General features: G+C 39.8%; 1 protein-coding gene across 1 annotated transcript; it reads right to left on the bottom strand.

Moving 5' to 3' along the window:
• Window positions 1–702: 702 nt before the first annotated feature.
• On the bottom strand, window positions 703–8,927 carry LOC140945165 (uncharacterized). Its single transcript, XM_073394225.1, has 6 exons — window positions 8,728–8,927; window positions 5,277–5,583; window positions 3,836–3,925; window positions 2,725–2,873; window positions 1,752–2,077; window positions 703–1,267 (listed from the first exon to the last, which is right to left on the bottom strand). Exons 1-6 carry the CDS (start codon window positions 8,826–8,828, stop codon window positions 999–1,001), a joined length of 1,242 nt encoding a protein of 413 aa, XP_073250326.1. The 5' UTR covers window positions 8,829–8,927; the 3' UTR covers window positions 703–998.
• Between the last annotated feature and the right edge of the window lie 6,773 nt (window positions 8,928–15,700).

Below are 15,700 nucleotides of genomic sequence, written 5' to 3'. Positions count from 1 at the left end.
ACATCAATTAGTACGTAACTGCATATTAAATAAAGTTAAGACAAAATGTCTGTTGTGAGACAATGTCATGTCTGCATAGGTTCTCCAGGGTCTGTAGGCTAACTTGCTGAGGAAACTAGTGGCAAACTTTGAGCCACTAGTTTAAGCTAAGTTATAGGTACAAAATGCTTCAATATGAACTATAGACTACCTTCAAAGAGTAACTCATAAAGGATGTAGAAAAATTTGGGTTACTTTACTTTAAACTTAAAATTTAGCTGAACTCCAACTTTGCAACTGTCTGTTCTTAAAACTAATGCATAGCTTTTTTGTTAGGCATTATTATTGCTATTAAAATTTGGTATCTTAAAAACTTAATTTATTTGCAATGTAAAATCAAACTCCTTGCATTATATTACTCTTTAATTCTGGATAGAAATCTAGCTGTGATCTTGGAGAGATGCAAGCCCATTAGAGAGCAATAACCAATAAACACAATTCTACTATTTGTAATCTGTATCAAAGATGACGGCTGCTAAAATCTTTTTTATTCCCTTTAAAAAGTATAAAACAGGTTAGTCCAGGCATAAGTTTGGAATGACTAAAATACAAAAAAATAAAAGTAAATAAAAATAACCAAACCACTGCCTCAGCTCCACAACTTAAAGATGATGTCCTTGAAACCTTTGTCATTGTCATTCGTGTTGAATATACACATTTTTTTAAATTATTGCACATAATGCAGATGGGGGCATAGCCCGCGTTTCATAAACAGTTACATGTATCAAAATTCTAACATGACTCCAAGGTTTTTTCACGACTCCAGTCTTGCAATTCCCTGAAGAGACTTGAGTACCAAGAAAACCAAGCCAAATATAGCAAAAAAATGACCAGAAAGCCTTGGAGTCATGTCAGAAATCAATATTACTATATTGGATGTGGCTATTACATATTGTATAAAACATGTTGTTCATGTCATTCAACAAAAGTAACATTTGATGTAATGGAGATCTTTGAATTTATACACATCCACAATGGAATTTAGCTGATTTTCTCTGCACAGACTTTAGAGTGAGTCCTGTGCACATGACGTGATACCAATCATCACAGTCATCACACTGCACCCAGTCCACCAGCTTGTGTTTGTTATGGGGATGAATGCAGTCCACAGAGGCACATGTATTGTACATAAAACCGTCATCATCCTGATCATCACCAGAATCACTAGTCTTTGACGTCTTTTTAGCTTTTCTGTGTGTCAGGATGGACTTTCTTGGTCGTTTGTTAGCTGTTAAAAAAAAAAAAATAATGAAAAGTTTAGTGAAGGGTGCCTAAGGTGACCAGAGTCAAACTTTAACAAAATTTCTAAATTTTAATTGCATTAGTAAAATGCAGGAGAAGGTAGCATGTGAAGGTTCTGCCAAAGAGGTTTTGTTTGAATGTTTCACGAGAGTTTGTCCACGGACTTGGGGCCTGTTTACAAGGAGAGAGGGTTACCCTTGTGCTGGGGTTACCTTGGTACTTAAGCTCTGGTTTAGAAGCAATTTCACAGGTAGGGCCATTACCCTATCACCCAGGTCAACTTTTTACTAGCTCTGTTGAGCAGATGTGTTTTGCCATGCATGACATTCTTTTTAACATCCAAGATTTGAAATAAGACTTAAAGTTCTCCATGGAAAACACAAATAAATGCAAAAAAAAAAGAAGAAGAAAAAAAATGGGAAAATACACTACCACATAATGATCCTACAAAATGATGACTTTTCTCTTACCTTTTTTAACCAGACTGTTTTGTTCCTCTTTGGTCTTGGGTCTCTTGGAACTGCATTCTTTACTAACATGTGTCGAGGTCTTATTTGATGAAACAGTAGTGATGTTAACAGATGTCTGATGATCTAGGGTGTTTGAGGTTGTAACTGCATCATCAGATAACGCAGGGGATTCAGGAAGTTGAAGAGAAAATATGTCTTCATCGCTATCCTCCATAGCTTTACCTGCTGTTGCTGCATATGCCATGAGGTCATCATCGTCACTGTGTTCTGAGTCACTTACAAAATGCTGCCTCCAACTTTGTCTACCACGTACTGAACCAGGTAGTCTGAGAAAGAATAACTACCAAGTGGTCACGACATGATTTCAAACTTTATTTTAAAATGCACTTGTCTGAAAAATTAATTAGGTGCATTAAACAAGGCCCTATGAGTGACTATTGATGTAATGTCAAATCCCGCTATGGCTTTTGTTTTATAACATACATACCCATGTTTATTGTAACCAATTACATACAGCGAGATAATAAAGCAGTTTTCAGAAGTCACTTGGGGCTTCTTTTTTTTATACCTTTTGTCAAGTAGGAACTGATTTTAACAATATTAATCTATTTGGTATTAGTCTAGGCAAACAGTCTAGAAGGCACACTAACATTTGCTTCTTTAATGGTACCCACTCAATGACAAAAAAAAGCTGTAACATTTTATAGTAATTTTCCATTTCGAATTGGGATCTTGTGTTTGCTTTCTTTCAGAAGTCAGTTTTTATTTCAGCATGATATACTCATGTGCATGTACAGTATTACACAACATTTAGTATGTTTCTTTAAGGGAGCCCATTTTTCGATCAACAATTGAATATTATTTTTCACTCACACTTGTGCCAGTCAGTCTGCATGTAAACCCGGCACAAGTGTGTAGCACAGACTCATTCTGTTGGACATCATCTCATATTTGTGCATGTAAAAATACATACCTACAAAAGTCTTTTGCTGATGATTCAGGTAGCTGCCCAGGTGTTTCTGGGGTTAGGAAGGCCGACAGATTTGGGCCATTAGCTACTGGCAGCAAAGGAGTCTTAGCACCAAGGTTTTGTGACCATGGACTCAAATTTGGACTTGGTGTCTGTAAAAATACAAAATGGATGGGGGAAAATGTATTACATTTTTGAATTTTTCTCTAAATGCTATACTTTTCATAATTATAATATTTTTTATAGTTACTGCATTCCCTTAATAGATGCTCACATTGTTTTAAACTTTTGGCTTATTCAAATGAGGATCATTTTCCCTTTCAGTAACTGTAATGGGCAGAAAAGGACTGAAGGGATATTACACGTACTTGATGATCTTAAAGATGATACAATGTACTTGACTGCGGACAGCAAGAGGAGCCCATAATCCTTATCTCCAGCCCCCAGTTGTTCAGAAGTTGGATAGCGCTATCCACCGGATAAATCACTATCCAATGGATCAGTATTAGGGAAAACAATTGTGCTATCCAGTGGATAGTGATTTATCCAGTGGATAGAGTTATCCACCTTTTGAACAACCGGTTTCTATTATGCATGCACCACATGTATGTAACAAACTTAATTTGGAGTTTCACTTATAAAGAATGAATTGGAATGTATTGAGTGCCATCTGATCACAGGCATTTGGACCTCCTATCACTTGCATTTAATCACGCATGTTTTGACCATCTACATGTACCACATGAAACTTACACAAAGTGTAGCATTTGAGCAAAAGTGTTTTGACCTTTTATCGTTGTTGCCCACACTCCAAATAACCTTCCATTATTACCAGTAATAAAAGGTCTTGATAATAATTATTGTACATGTATGTAAGATTGGTGAAGTTTCAAGCTGGAGAGATCAAGTTTTCAGATCATATAACTGTTCTATGTGCAAGTTTCATAATTCGGCTGCTGTGTAACACCAACATCTACTTTAACATTAACTGTATCCAATAGTTTAAACATGACTCTCACAACAAATACGTTTGTATTGTGAAAAAGCTGGGGACAGGACCCTGGGCAGGTAGTTTTGGTTTATTGCAACTTTAATTATTACTAATGTCATTCACCTTTCTTTGAAACTCTGGAGAAGAACACACTTGGCCTCCAGGACTCTTCTGTTTATTCTTGTTTGGTGGAGTTGATGGATACTTCTCAAACTGTATGAATACATGATTAGAAAGAATTATTTTCTTTTTCAGACTGTGGTAAGTCAACTGCTGTAGCTTAGTTGGTAGAGCACTTAGCCTGCGTCGCAGACATAATTTAACCTTAGTTAGTAACTTCTACAGTACAGCATCCATGTTAATCCGCTTCAAACTAGTTAGCGAAAACTGCGTTAACGTTAGTCTGTTTACCTAAAGTACTTCAAAAACGTGCAGTGCCAAAGATCCTTGTTTTGTGCCCCCAACAGACTCAACAAATTACCAAAAATGCATTTTGAAATTTCTTTCATACTGATTGGCAAATCAACAATGGTGCATACTCGAATCCTGGTACACAGGTGGGGACTCAGAACAAGGATTTTGGAACTGTTTTGCAGACAGACTTGACAAGAGTTCAGTTTCGTCTGTGGTACAGGCTATAAAGTTGAACATGTACATATAAAGCACTTAACTGCAGAGCCTGATATTGCAGATTCGATTTCCGCGACTGACAATACTTCAGGTCTTAAAATAACTGACAAATTCTGTAAAAGTTAATGCCTGTTTGCCCTGCAAACAGCTAGGCCTTTGAGTTGCTTGGATGTTGTCCAAGTAAAATGGCAGACGGATGGGGAAGTACATGTACATTGTAGAAATGGTGTCCTCCAATTAGCACTTAATTTGTGCTAAATACATTGACACTCAAATAAAGTGCATTTATATTTCCTTCTTATGCTGACCGTCATGCAATATATTTGCCGCTTGCTACGTGAAAATTATACTCTGTTTCAAAATATGTCAACATCTGCAACTGGCATTAAGAGCCATCACAGGTCTCTTACCACCAGCATACCTGCAAATTTGAAATCAAGAAAAAATCACAAACCTGCTGGTTGTCAAGGCTGAGATGGCCTCTGTTGGCAACAAGCCCTGTTCTAATATTGCAGCAGTATCTCAGGTAGAACCAGCCGCCATGTTGCAGACAGGTCAGCAACAAGATGAGAACTATTTTGTCAGTACAGGTTCATGTATAATTATTCCTTTTCACACATATACACTGTACTTTTGTTTTGAGAGACCTCCTCAGTTAGTTGAATCAACTATTTACATATAAGTGTCCCAAACTCCACACAATCAAACAGGAATTGAAATAGTTTTCTTCCTGTTCCCACTTGTTTCTACTGTATATCCAAAAGCAGTGAATTGTAAATAGTCTCGGTTTCCAAGGTCCATGTGAACAGTGCAAAAATATTGAATTTTCCCATGTGAACAAAGTGTCTGGTCATTTCAGCAGGTCAAAAATTCACCTGATGCCATGTGAATGTACACATAGCTTAAAATGAATGTACTCAAATAGACTACTTACCTTAAACCGAAACTCAGAATCTGGCTGCTGAGCAACGACCCCAGGAGGCAAAACTGCCCCTTTTAAATGTCCAAATGTCACAGTATCACCAGGGTTAAGATTACATGAATCAGAAATCTTGACGTCATTAATATAAGTACCATTTAGGCTTGTATCTGAGATTTTAAATGTATGTTTCCCTGTAGCATCTTTCTCACTGATGATTCTTGCATGGAGTCTAGATATCATAACTTTGTTCTTGTTAGAATCCAGAAATATATCAGAGGAAGAAGGATTTCGTCCAACCACAGTTATTTCCTTGTTGATTCTATAAAAAATAAAATACAAAATTAGAAGAGGGGGGTGGATGTGAAGGTACATTTGTACATGTAAGAGTCCTAATTAACTTGTAACAGTAATGAGAACAGACGCCGCTTAATGTGTGAGCCGGTAAGCTAGCCAGCCATGCGACAGGGTCTGCAGGAGGCGGGGGGGGGGGGGGACCTGATCCCACATAGACTGTTCACAGTCCGTCTATTTTTCCGTAAAATCATCGAGATCGAGAGTTTTGCATTACGGGCTACCCATCTTGCATGAGTGTCAAAACTACTTAGGGGGCGGGGGCCGTTTGGGAGGAAGCGAGAAAAATAGAGGGACTGTAATAACATCACTGCAACTCGCGTTCAGGAGACGTGATAGGAATTTCATGTCTTTTACCATTCATTCATTAAGAAACTCCGCTGGTGATGAAAAACATGCCAGACACATTTAGCATTGATTACGCGTGTTTACAAATATCTCCTTTTCTGGGCCATTCCTCGAAATAAAATCGGCAAACATGCACAAGAAAGCATTTTCCTAATCAAAATTTTAAAAATTCTTCGTGTGTTTGCGCGAGATGTGCCTTATGGTATGAAAACATATGTTTTATGGAAACGTCGACTTGTCATTGACTTAAGTCAATGCCGGCAACTTAAACTAAACCTGTTGTCAATGCAAATTAAAATCTATTGACCAATCAAACACCTGTGTTGCTGGTACAACGCGCTCCGTGAACTCGAGCTGCAGTGATGTTATTACAGTCCCTCTACCTTCTCCCCCCCCCCCCCCCCCCACCCCGGAGCTATAATAATCCCCGACGCCCGCCCCCTCGGTACGTTTAAAAATCAAGATAGCTGTGACGGTAAGACGCGGTATGTCTAAACGATCTCACGAAAAATTAGGGGACTGTGAACAGTCTAGATCCCACATTCCAGTTCCTTTTTCATGACAATCCCGCATCTTGCACTTTTTTCATCATTTTCCCGAATACAGTTCTTTGTCTCACCCAAAATACATACATTAACAAAGAGTAATTGCCATAAAAGCTAAATAAATGTAAGACGTAAATTGGCTCTTTCGACTGATATTTTGAATTTCTGCATGTTTTACATGTATGGCCATTGCAAAAAAGAAATAGATTTTCATACCTTAGTTGGACAAGATGGAGGGGAAAATGAGGAGGAGAGGAAGAGAGAGAACATGTCTATCAGTATTCCCAACAGACAGACAAAATATCCCACATCATGTGACCAAATTTTGGTTAATCCCCCTTCCTGCAGCTAAATCTCGTTTCCTGTTAAAATTTTTGTGTTTTCCCACATTCCTCCCCATATTTTGGCTAAATCACGGATACCAAAAGTACCCTTCCAGACCCTGATGCAAGGCAGAGGTGCAAGGCATCTGAAAACACACAAGGCACTAATTGTATAGCATTGTTCTTTGCAGTGATCTCTGTGCACTGGCAACATGAGCTGGCCCAGTCTCTACTGCTGTCATGCCTGTGAATTCAAGTTAAATTACAGCTGTATGTAACTTCAGTTCAACTTCACCAGTACAGTTGTATGTGGGCAGAAGAGATCTGCAGAGGTGGACATGCGAGTTATCTGAAATTAACACGCGAGGCAATTGAAAACACGCAAGGCCATTTTGGTGCATCAAGCTGCGCACACACTCAATCAGCGTCGCATGCCTATCGTATTTTCTAATTGAGTAATTCATTTCACGGGCCAAATTGCTGGTTTGCACGTGACGTCATGACGGCCATGTTGGTGGGAACTAAACTCTATTTTTATGTAAACTCACAGGAAGCCCAAGCTTAAAATATGAGCATCGGCATTGTTGCGTAACATTCAAAATATAAGGATTTGTATGGGAAAAAAACCTATCGTTTCCGTAACCTACGAAAATGAAAGGATTTCAATAAAAAACAGCTTACCTTACTTAAAATGTGTGTTACATCTCTCCTGTGTGTTCCACGGGCCGATTTATGGCCGTTTTATGGGTTTTTATGGAAACGGTTTTCTCTCTATATAAAGGTTTACCAAGGTTGGGCACTCCAGCGAAGTGGCTCGACTGATCCACCGAAGGAAAACGGCCAGAAAATCGCTCCAACTGCTCCAATCGCCTCCAAATTCCGCCTCGGTAATACACGATAGTTCTTCTTTCCATTCGTTATCTTGCTTCAAGACTCCTTTGCACCGAGAGCGAATCAAAGGTCGCAAATCTCTGCAACCTTTCCCGTCTGAAGCCATCAATTGAGGCTCGGCCTGAATTCCGCGTTACCGTTGACAGATAGCGACACGGCCTGAGACTCCGATTACTCACACTCGGGGTGGGAGACAGTCTTTTGCTCCCGTTGTTTTCCTATTGTGTCAACGGGAGCAAGAGACTGTCTCCCACCCCGAGTGTGAGTAATTTGAGTCTCAGGCAGTGTCGCTATCTGTCAACGGTAACGCAGAGTTCAGGCCGAGCCTCAATCGATGGCTTACAGACGGGAAAGGTTGCAGAGATTTGCGACCTTTGGTTCGCTCAAAGTGCAAAGGAGTCTTGAAGCAAGATAACGAATGGAAAGAAGAACTATTGAGTGTTACCTAGGCGGAATTTGGAGGGGATTGGAGCAGTTGGAGCAAATTTCCGGCCATTTTCCTTCGGTGGATCAGTCGAGCCGCTTCGCTGGAGTGCCCAACCTTGGTAAACCTTTATATAGAGAAAAAACCGTTGTCATAAAAACCCCTTAAAACCGCCATAAATCGGCCTGTGGACCACACAGGAGAGACGTAACACACATTTTAAGTAAGGTAAGCTGTTTTTCATTGAAATCCTTTCATTTTCGTAGGTTACGGAAACGATAGGTTTTTTCCTATACATATCCTTATATTTTGAATGTTATGCAACAATGCCGATGCTCGCCGATGCTCATATTTCGAGCTTGGGCTACCTGTGGTATTGTATTGACACGCATCATGGCGGCCTTGTCACGTGGTTGCAAACCAAGAATATACAGCTAGTTAAAAGCAGACTAAAACATAACAGCAAAGGCTTCTTCCTTAAACGATTAAACTTGGTCAAGTTTTTCTTAGATGGTGAAAAAGAAAAGTAAAAAAACAAAACTGAGAGAAGCGCACACAACAGTCACAAACAACATACTTACTTGAACGTGTCTGAAATGCCCGGGTAGGTCGCCGACGTTCCTACGCGGCGAAGGCGAAAAGAGCAGCGATCGCCCGACTCCGACTGCTCTACTAATGGCATTTTTTTCTGAAATGTGATCGATGATAGACCGGTCTTGTGGATTTGGCTGATCCGATCGTTTACTCTCAGCTGTTTTTATAGCCTCAGAGGAAAACAAACATGGTCGTAAAGAGAGCCTCTTCTTCATGTGAATTTACGCGCCAAAAGTCACGTGATCGGATTGCAGGCGACCCAAACTAATAAGTGGGATTTGAATTTATAAGAAAATGTATGAAAATAAACGAAATACGTCTTCAATTCCATTTTTTGACAAAAATACAAATAAAAATGACTCGTGACTTTGTGTTTTTGTTTTGTTTTTGTTTTTTGCTGTCTCTTCACTTGTTAAGAGCCATTTGGAAGCCGTTTTATCGACGTTCAAGATTTTAAGTTGTACGAAGGGACCATTCAATATTTATGCCTGGGAGTGGGCTGGTAAGATCCATCAGAAAGCACAACAAAACTTTTTGACCCCTTTCAAGGAAATAAAAAAAGGCATGACTCCTCTAAACGGTGCTTTTAAAAACTGGCTAGCCCTCCCCCTCCCTCTCTCCCCCCGCCCCCCCCCCCAAAAAAAAAAAAATAAACGATGTATGTAAGAACGGAGATAAAAAACGCAAGCTAAGCGCTTGTTTACAAGGAGAGAGGGTTACCCTAGCAAGAGGTAGGCTCTGGTTTACAAGCAAATTTCACAGGTCACAAGGGTTAGGGAAAAGCGCACTGGGGACGAGGTTGAGGGTAAGAATAAAGCTTATCGAAGAATGGTTTCCTAACCCAACCTCGTCCCCACCTCCAAAGCCACCCTATCACCGTGCCCTATAACCCTATTACTCTATCACCCGGGTCAACTTTACCAGCTTTACTGACGTGTTTCGTCGTGCGTGACATTTTTTGTAACGTTCCTTCCTTTCAGTTTCCCACCCCCTCCCCGCTCTTTTACTTGCGCCATTTTTCGCGTGGTCTTTGACTCTCTTTTTTGAGAAATTGTAAATGAGAGAAACACAACAGTGAAATGCAGAAATTTGAAATGAACGTTACCGGTTCTTACTCCAACGACGCCATGTTGAGGCAGATATCGGAGGGTGTTCGGATAGATGAACTCTAAGAACGAATGGAATTATTTCAACGCCGGTAGACAGACTTACATTTCTATCCCTAGTCCCTCTAAAGTTTATAAGGGGTGTAAAAATAGTAGTTATTTGGTTAAGTTGTCAGAGCTGCTGATTGTCTCACACTTTCTCTTTAGAAATTCTTCTTCAAAGTTCCACAGGCCCCGGTGCACTTTTAAGATGGCATTTCACAAGGAGTATTCACGGAGGCGCAGGGGTAAGGACCTCTCTAATAAGCCCCTACCCCGCCCCCTTTTCAGGGGAAGAAAGTTAAAAGTTAGTTTTATGAGTAGTGGCGCTGCTGGAGGCCTGTGACGTCACCCAAAATGGTCGCCATCTTGGCCGCCATCTTGGATTTTACCAAGAATTATAAATCAAGTTAAAACCTCGAGAAGTGGTGACTTTTTGTGCTTCATATTAAAAAATAATACATAAAATAAGCACTTAGCATGATTTTACGACAATATTTTCTTTTATTGTTGAAGAAAAGTTGAAAAAACATGTACTTTCACTCAAAAATTGCTTGACCACCTGCTACTTTAGACGTCATATCTCGTATCTCGTAACCATAGAAACTGACCGCGCGACAGATAAACGAACAGCTACTGAAAACATCAGGTGCTGATATTTTATCCTCTAGGAAAAAAAACTCAAAAAAAAAACTTGTACGTCCGGGGGTTGTCCCTTCCCCCTCCCCCCCCATCCCGTCCGCCTTGAATTGTACGTCCGAGGGTTAAAACCCTCCGAATCTCAAGAATTCCAGTCGATTTAATTTTTAAAAATCCCGTTAAGCTCTAGAAATCACTCCCCAAGACCCGGAGTTTTGTAGCTAAAAGGATAAACTATAACGCTCTTATAATGAATTTAACATTTATAGCGCTACCTTATAGTAAAAAAAGCCCCAAATATATTTTGATGAAAGCTGCTTTGTTCTGGTTGATGAGATATAGTTTTCTTTATTTTTTAGTGGAATTTAACATCTGTTCGCAAGGCATATTCAGTGTGCGACATTATCATTGCAAGCCAACCAACTAACTGGCTAAGAACAAACTTCATTGATGTCAAGGATGCTAAAATGCTGAATGTTAAACTGACATATAGCCTTTTTGGTTGTCCAGCAGCTTCAAGTTCTTTCTGCAAACACGCGATTAGCATCTACGTGCTTCATGAAGACAAAGAGTTACTTGCAACTGATTTGGTACTGACCAATACAGTAACATATCATAAGGTAGAAACCATTGCACGTCGTCCAACGCGGACCTGCCTGCACCTCTACAAGTAAAGATTTAGAATTATGACGGTAAGATCATAACCAAGGCGAGAGGTGTGTATCTTGCATCCCCGCGCATGTGGCCTTTAATAGCGTTTCTGATATGATCTACCTAAATTTATAACAAATGTACTTCAAGAATACAATATAATTTTAAAGGTTTTAATAATTCAAGACAAAAGTTTAATGTCTAGTGAGATGGACGACAAGTAGTCTTTATTACAAAAGGGGAAACTGTCATGTCAGAAGTATTTAATATAAAGGCTATAAAGATATTTTTTAAACCCGTCACCGTTACTCCAGTTATAGGCTAGAGAAAGGATCACGTGACAAATCACCTGACTAACTCAAACGATATTTATACTTTTTAACGTTACGGATGACGTGGTCATCAGATTTTTTGTACCAAATTTCATTTCAGTTCTTCCTCTTTAACAATGACTGTTTAAACTCATTGTAGCCATTCATTTTACGTATATAAGGCTGAATGAAATACAAAGCTACTTACAATCGTAAAATAATATGTACAAAAATAGATAATAAATCACAAAGCTAGTTTAAAACTCACTAACTAACACCAACTAATACTTAAAAGGACGTGTAATAAAATAGTGAGTGCGCTTGGTCTTATAAACCGAGTTCAAGCGGTAGTTAGCTCCTGACCTCAGATGATAATAAATGCTGAACTTCCTCCAGTTTAGGGAAAATAAAGTGAACCGGGGCGGGTAGTTTTCATTCAGTTCTCTTGTAGACCTGATACAGGTGGACTCATCTCTCATTTTAACGTAGTAAGAGAAATTGCATATAAAGACTTATTGTAATTACAAAAAGGAACTCGCATAGCCCTTTTTTGAATGCTCTCGATCTTAGAAGCCAGAAATTCAGGTATGTTTTGTCCTCAAGGAGGGTACTCCAGATTTCAAGTGAGAGGGATGATCGAATGGGGGCAAAGATCAAAACCTAAAAAAATCCCTAGGGCTTCCAACAATCCTACCCCGGATTTCCGAGCCATAAAAATTCCCAGAAAGAATTAAATGATATAACACGAAAAATAGAAACATATTAAGTTTTGAATATCCCCAAAAATTAAAATCCCTGCTTAAATCAAGCTACCACCAAAAAATACTTGCCAAAATTTTTCTACCCAAAAGATTCCGAAATTGAAATCCGGAGTACCCCCCCCCCCCCGCCCCCACGGGGGACGGCGTATTATATGGCAAACAATAGTTACAAATACCTAAGCTACAATCAAGCCAGTGGAGCGCCACATTGCTTGAGAACTCTGAGAGAGTATGGCCTCTTGTTGTTTGCCCTTTTCAGATGAACGTAGTCAACATGATGGTTCCACTTCAGAGTACTAATAGAAACTTCAAGCAAAACAGTGAATAAGGCTAATTAACCATTTTTTCTAAGTAAACCAGCATGTGCCTAATAAGTCTCAAACTACTTTGATCTATTTATCCGATAACTTTATTCACTCTGCACCTCCACCAGACCCATCCCAAACACAAGTTGTACTATAATAGTGTTTCCTCCTCTTTACTTGTACTTGACTTTTGTGTTCTTTAGTTTTATAGAGACCTCAGTTTAAACCTCAATCCCCCCGGGGGGGGGGGGGGGAAGAGTACTTCAGGAATTTCTGGGTGGGGATGTGCCGCCGGGACCCTGGATACCTGAGCTAGTTCAGCTGAATTTTGCTACCCTATACTAGAGTAAACTCGCTAACCACCCCCCCCCCCCCATCCTAGAGTAGCTGTTTTCCAGAACCTACTGAGGTCACTAGCACAGTAGTCTAGCCAAAACAAAACCTTATACCACAGTCCCTTGTCTAGATAGAATCTTTAACCAACTGATTAGTTTCCTGCAAAAAAGGCTTCCCTATTCTAGACCCAAACGCTCTGATTATATACCCTATCCTAGAGTAAACTGCTTGAAAACCATACCCTTCACAGCGGCACATACATATATGGCAGTACCCCCCCCCCCGGCTCAATTCCTGATTATTACAACACAAAGGCTAATGCATTGTACGATGGTGTAGTAGAAGTGACGCTAGCAGGACACCGCGGCATGTAATACATACTGAACTGGACAACTGAGAAGCCACCACCTTAGACGGTGAAATGGCGATCATAGCTGGGATTTTTTCACATTTATTGATCCCACTAAAGTTTCTGACTGTCAGTGAGGGCCAGAACCCAACAGGCAGGATAGAAGGATGTTCCCAGTAATGCTGCGTTTCAAAAAAGGACGCTTGGTATCCCTGAAGAGCAGACCTTATTTCCCATACTTATATACATCCCACATACATTATATCGATCGTCGAGTATTATATTTTTTTTGTAGAAAGGAGTAAGTGTTTTTCAGTCAGTGATAATGAGCACTTCAATTTTCCACCAGAAAATGCATATCTAGCAGGTTTTTTGAAAACAAACCTAGCAAAATTTGTGCAGCTATCTGATAGTAAAAAAGGGCCAAAAGAGAGTATTTTTTGCGCCAGATAAGGACGAAAATAATCGGCTAAGGAATTCAAGGAAAAGGAAAGGAGAAAGCGAAGAGCGAGGAGGAAGAAAGGAGGTGAAGAGAAAAAATTAGATGCACACTTAGTTCTTATATTAGCTATTTTGGTCCGAAAAAAGACCGCTTGAAGGAAGAGGTCTATTTAGCGGTAACATTTACACAAATCCGGCTAAATATAAATTATAGTTCAATTACGCGTCTTCAGGTGCCATTTTACGAAACTTAAATTAGGGACAAAAACTGTCTTAATGTAAACTTAAACAGCAGCCTGATTTTCATTGATAAAATTTTAATGATTGCGACGATGATTTTGTTAATGAAAAGCGTGTCTTTTACACAAGAGAGCGAGAGAGGTAGGGTGATATATAAAAAACTATATTCTGTCATATCATCTTGTAAACTGATTAATTTGTAAGGTAAAAGGACCTTCTAACGAGGGCGACGTTTCGACTAAAGTTCTAGCTAGTTCTCAGCCGTAGAGAATCTGTATTGATCACCTCCATCTGACGGGTACCAGATGAATTTTAATGAATTTTCGAAATTATTCAACTTTCACAAACCTCGCGTCGTTGCTAAGGCTTTTCCCAACGCACGCGTCTAAACCATAAGGTTAAGCGCGTCTGCGACGCAGGCAAACGGCGAGATTGCGACCAATTTTTTTTTTACTCGAAAATCTGTAAGCGAGAGTACCGTAAAATTCCGAAAATAAGGCCCGGGGCTTATATTTTTCAAAGGCCCTTTTTGAGGGGCTTATTTTAGGAGGGGCATATATTCGGAGGGGCTTATCTATGGACGGAAATTTGCGTTTCAAAATCGATTGGGCTGGCCTTATAGTTGGAAGTAAATTTACCGTTTTTGCTTTGTTTTACTTTATATTTGAGGGCAATTTTCCAAGTACAAGCCCCTGGGGGCTTATATTTGGAGGGGCGATTTAACGGAGGGTTTTTTGCGTTACCTGCTTGGGGGGCTTATATTTGGAGGGGCTTATACATGGAGGGGCTTATTTTCGGAATTTTACGGTATTTGAGCAGCGAAGTCGCGAGAGTTGAGAGGGCGCAAGTAGACTTGCCTACAAGTTGAGTTCAATTTTTTTCACAAGCGAGGCGCGAGCGCGCGGTCGATTTTTTGTGTTTTCTGCGGCAAAAGCAAGCAAGAGAGCGAGAGCTGGGGCCAACTTCCGGAACCGGAAATGAAAAGAGATGGACTTTGCCGGAAAATTCGAGCGGAAAGAGGACTCGCCCGATTTCGCTGCTCAAATACTCTCACTTACAGATTTTCGAGCAAAAGATAGAGATCGCCAGGATGAGTGATAGGAAAAATAAAGAACGAAAACAAAAATAAAATGGTGAATTATATTTGCCCGATATTTTGCAACACAAACCCCCAAAGTGAGCTATACACTAGCTATAGAAGAATAATGAATATAGATACAAGACGAAAGTTACAAATCTGCGAGATTTGAATACGGGTAGGAGAGAACCCCGGGGGACGAGGTTGTTCTTTTTTTGTGCGAGTTATTTGCATCGAGGAAAACTACAGTACATTTATATCAAGCACCGGAAATGAGAAAACTTAAGAGATTTTCCAAAAATGGAATATAAGCTGTATCTGAATATTTAGAAATGCTAAGGAAGACCTAAGGAATTGTGTCGGTTTTATGAATTATCGGACCCGCCCGGGGAAAAATCACTTGTTGTTGTACTTTTACGTAAAGTCAGAAGGATTGCGAGCTATTTAGAAACCCGGGCCATAAAGAAAAAAAAATTAAGGAAAAACAGTAAACATGGCAAACATTTACATATTTTTACTTATTCAGGTACAGACAGTTCGATATGAATTCCTGAAAGCCCCATTGATTGTTTTAGCGATGTTCATTAACCCGTCCATCACAGTTAAAAATACGTGACTGTTAGCGCTGAACCAGGGCCCTTGTGTCGTATTTAGATGGGCGCGGTCGCGAAGGTCAGGCATGCTTGATTTCCGGTTCTGCGCAG

This window comes from Porites lutea, chromosome 1 (assembly GCF_958299795.1).
Source record: "Porites lutea chromosome 1, jaPorLute2.1, whole genome shotgun sequence".
In the NCBI taxonomy this organism is placed as follows: domain Eukaryota; kingdom Metazoa; phylum Cnidaria; class Anthozoa; order Scleractinia; family Poritidae; genus Porites; species Porites lutea.
The sequence above is the reverse complement of the archived record's forward strand: the minus strand, read 5'-3'. Positions and strand labels throughout refer to the sequence as shown.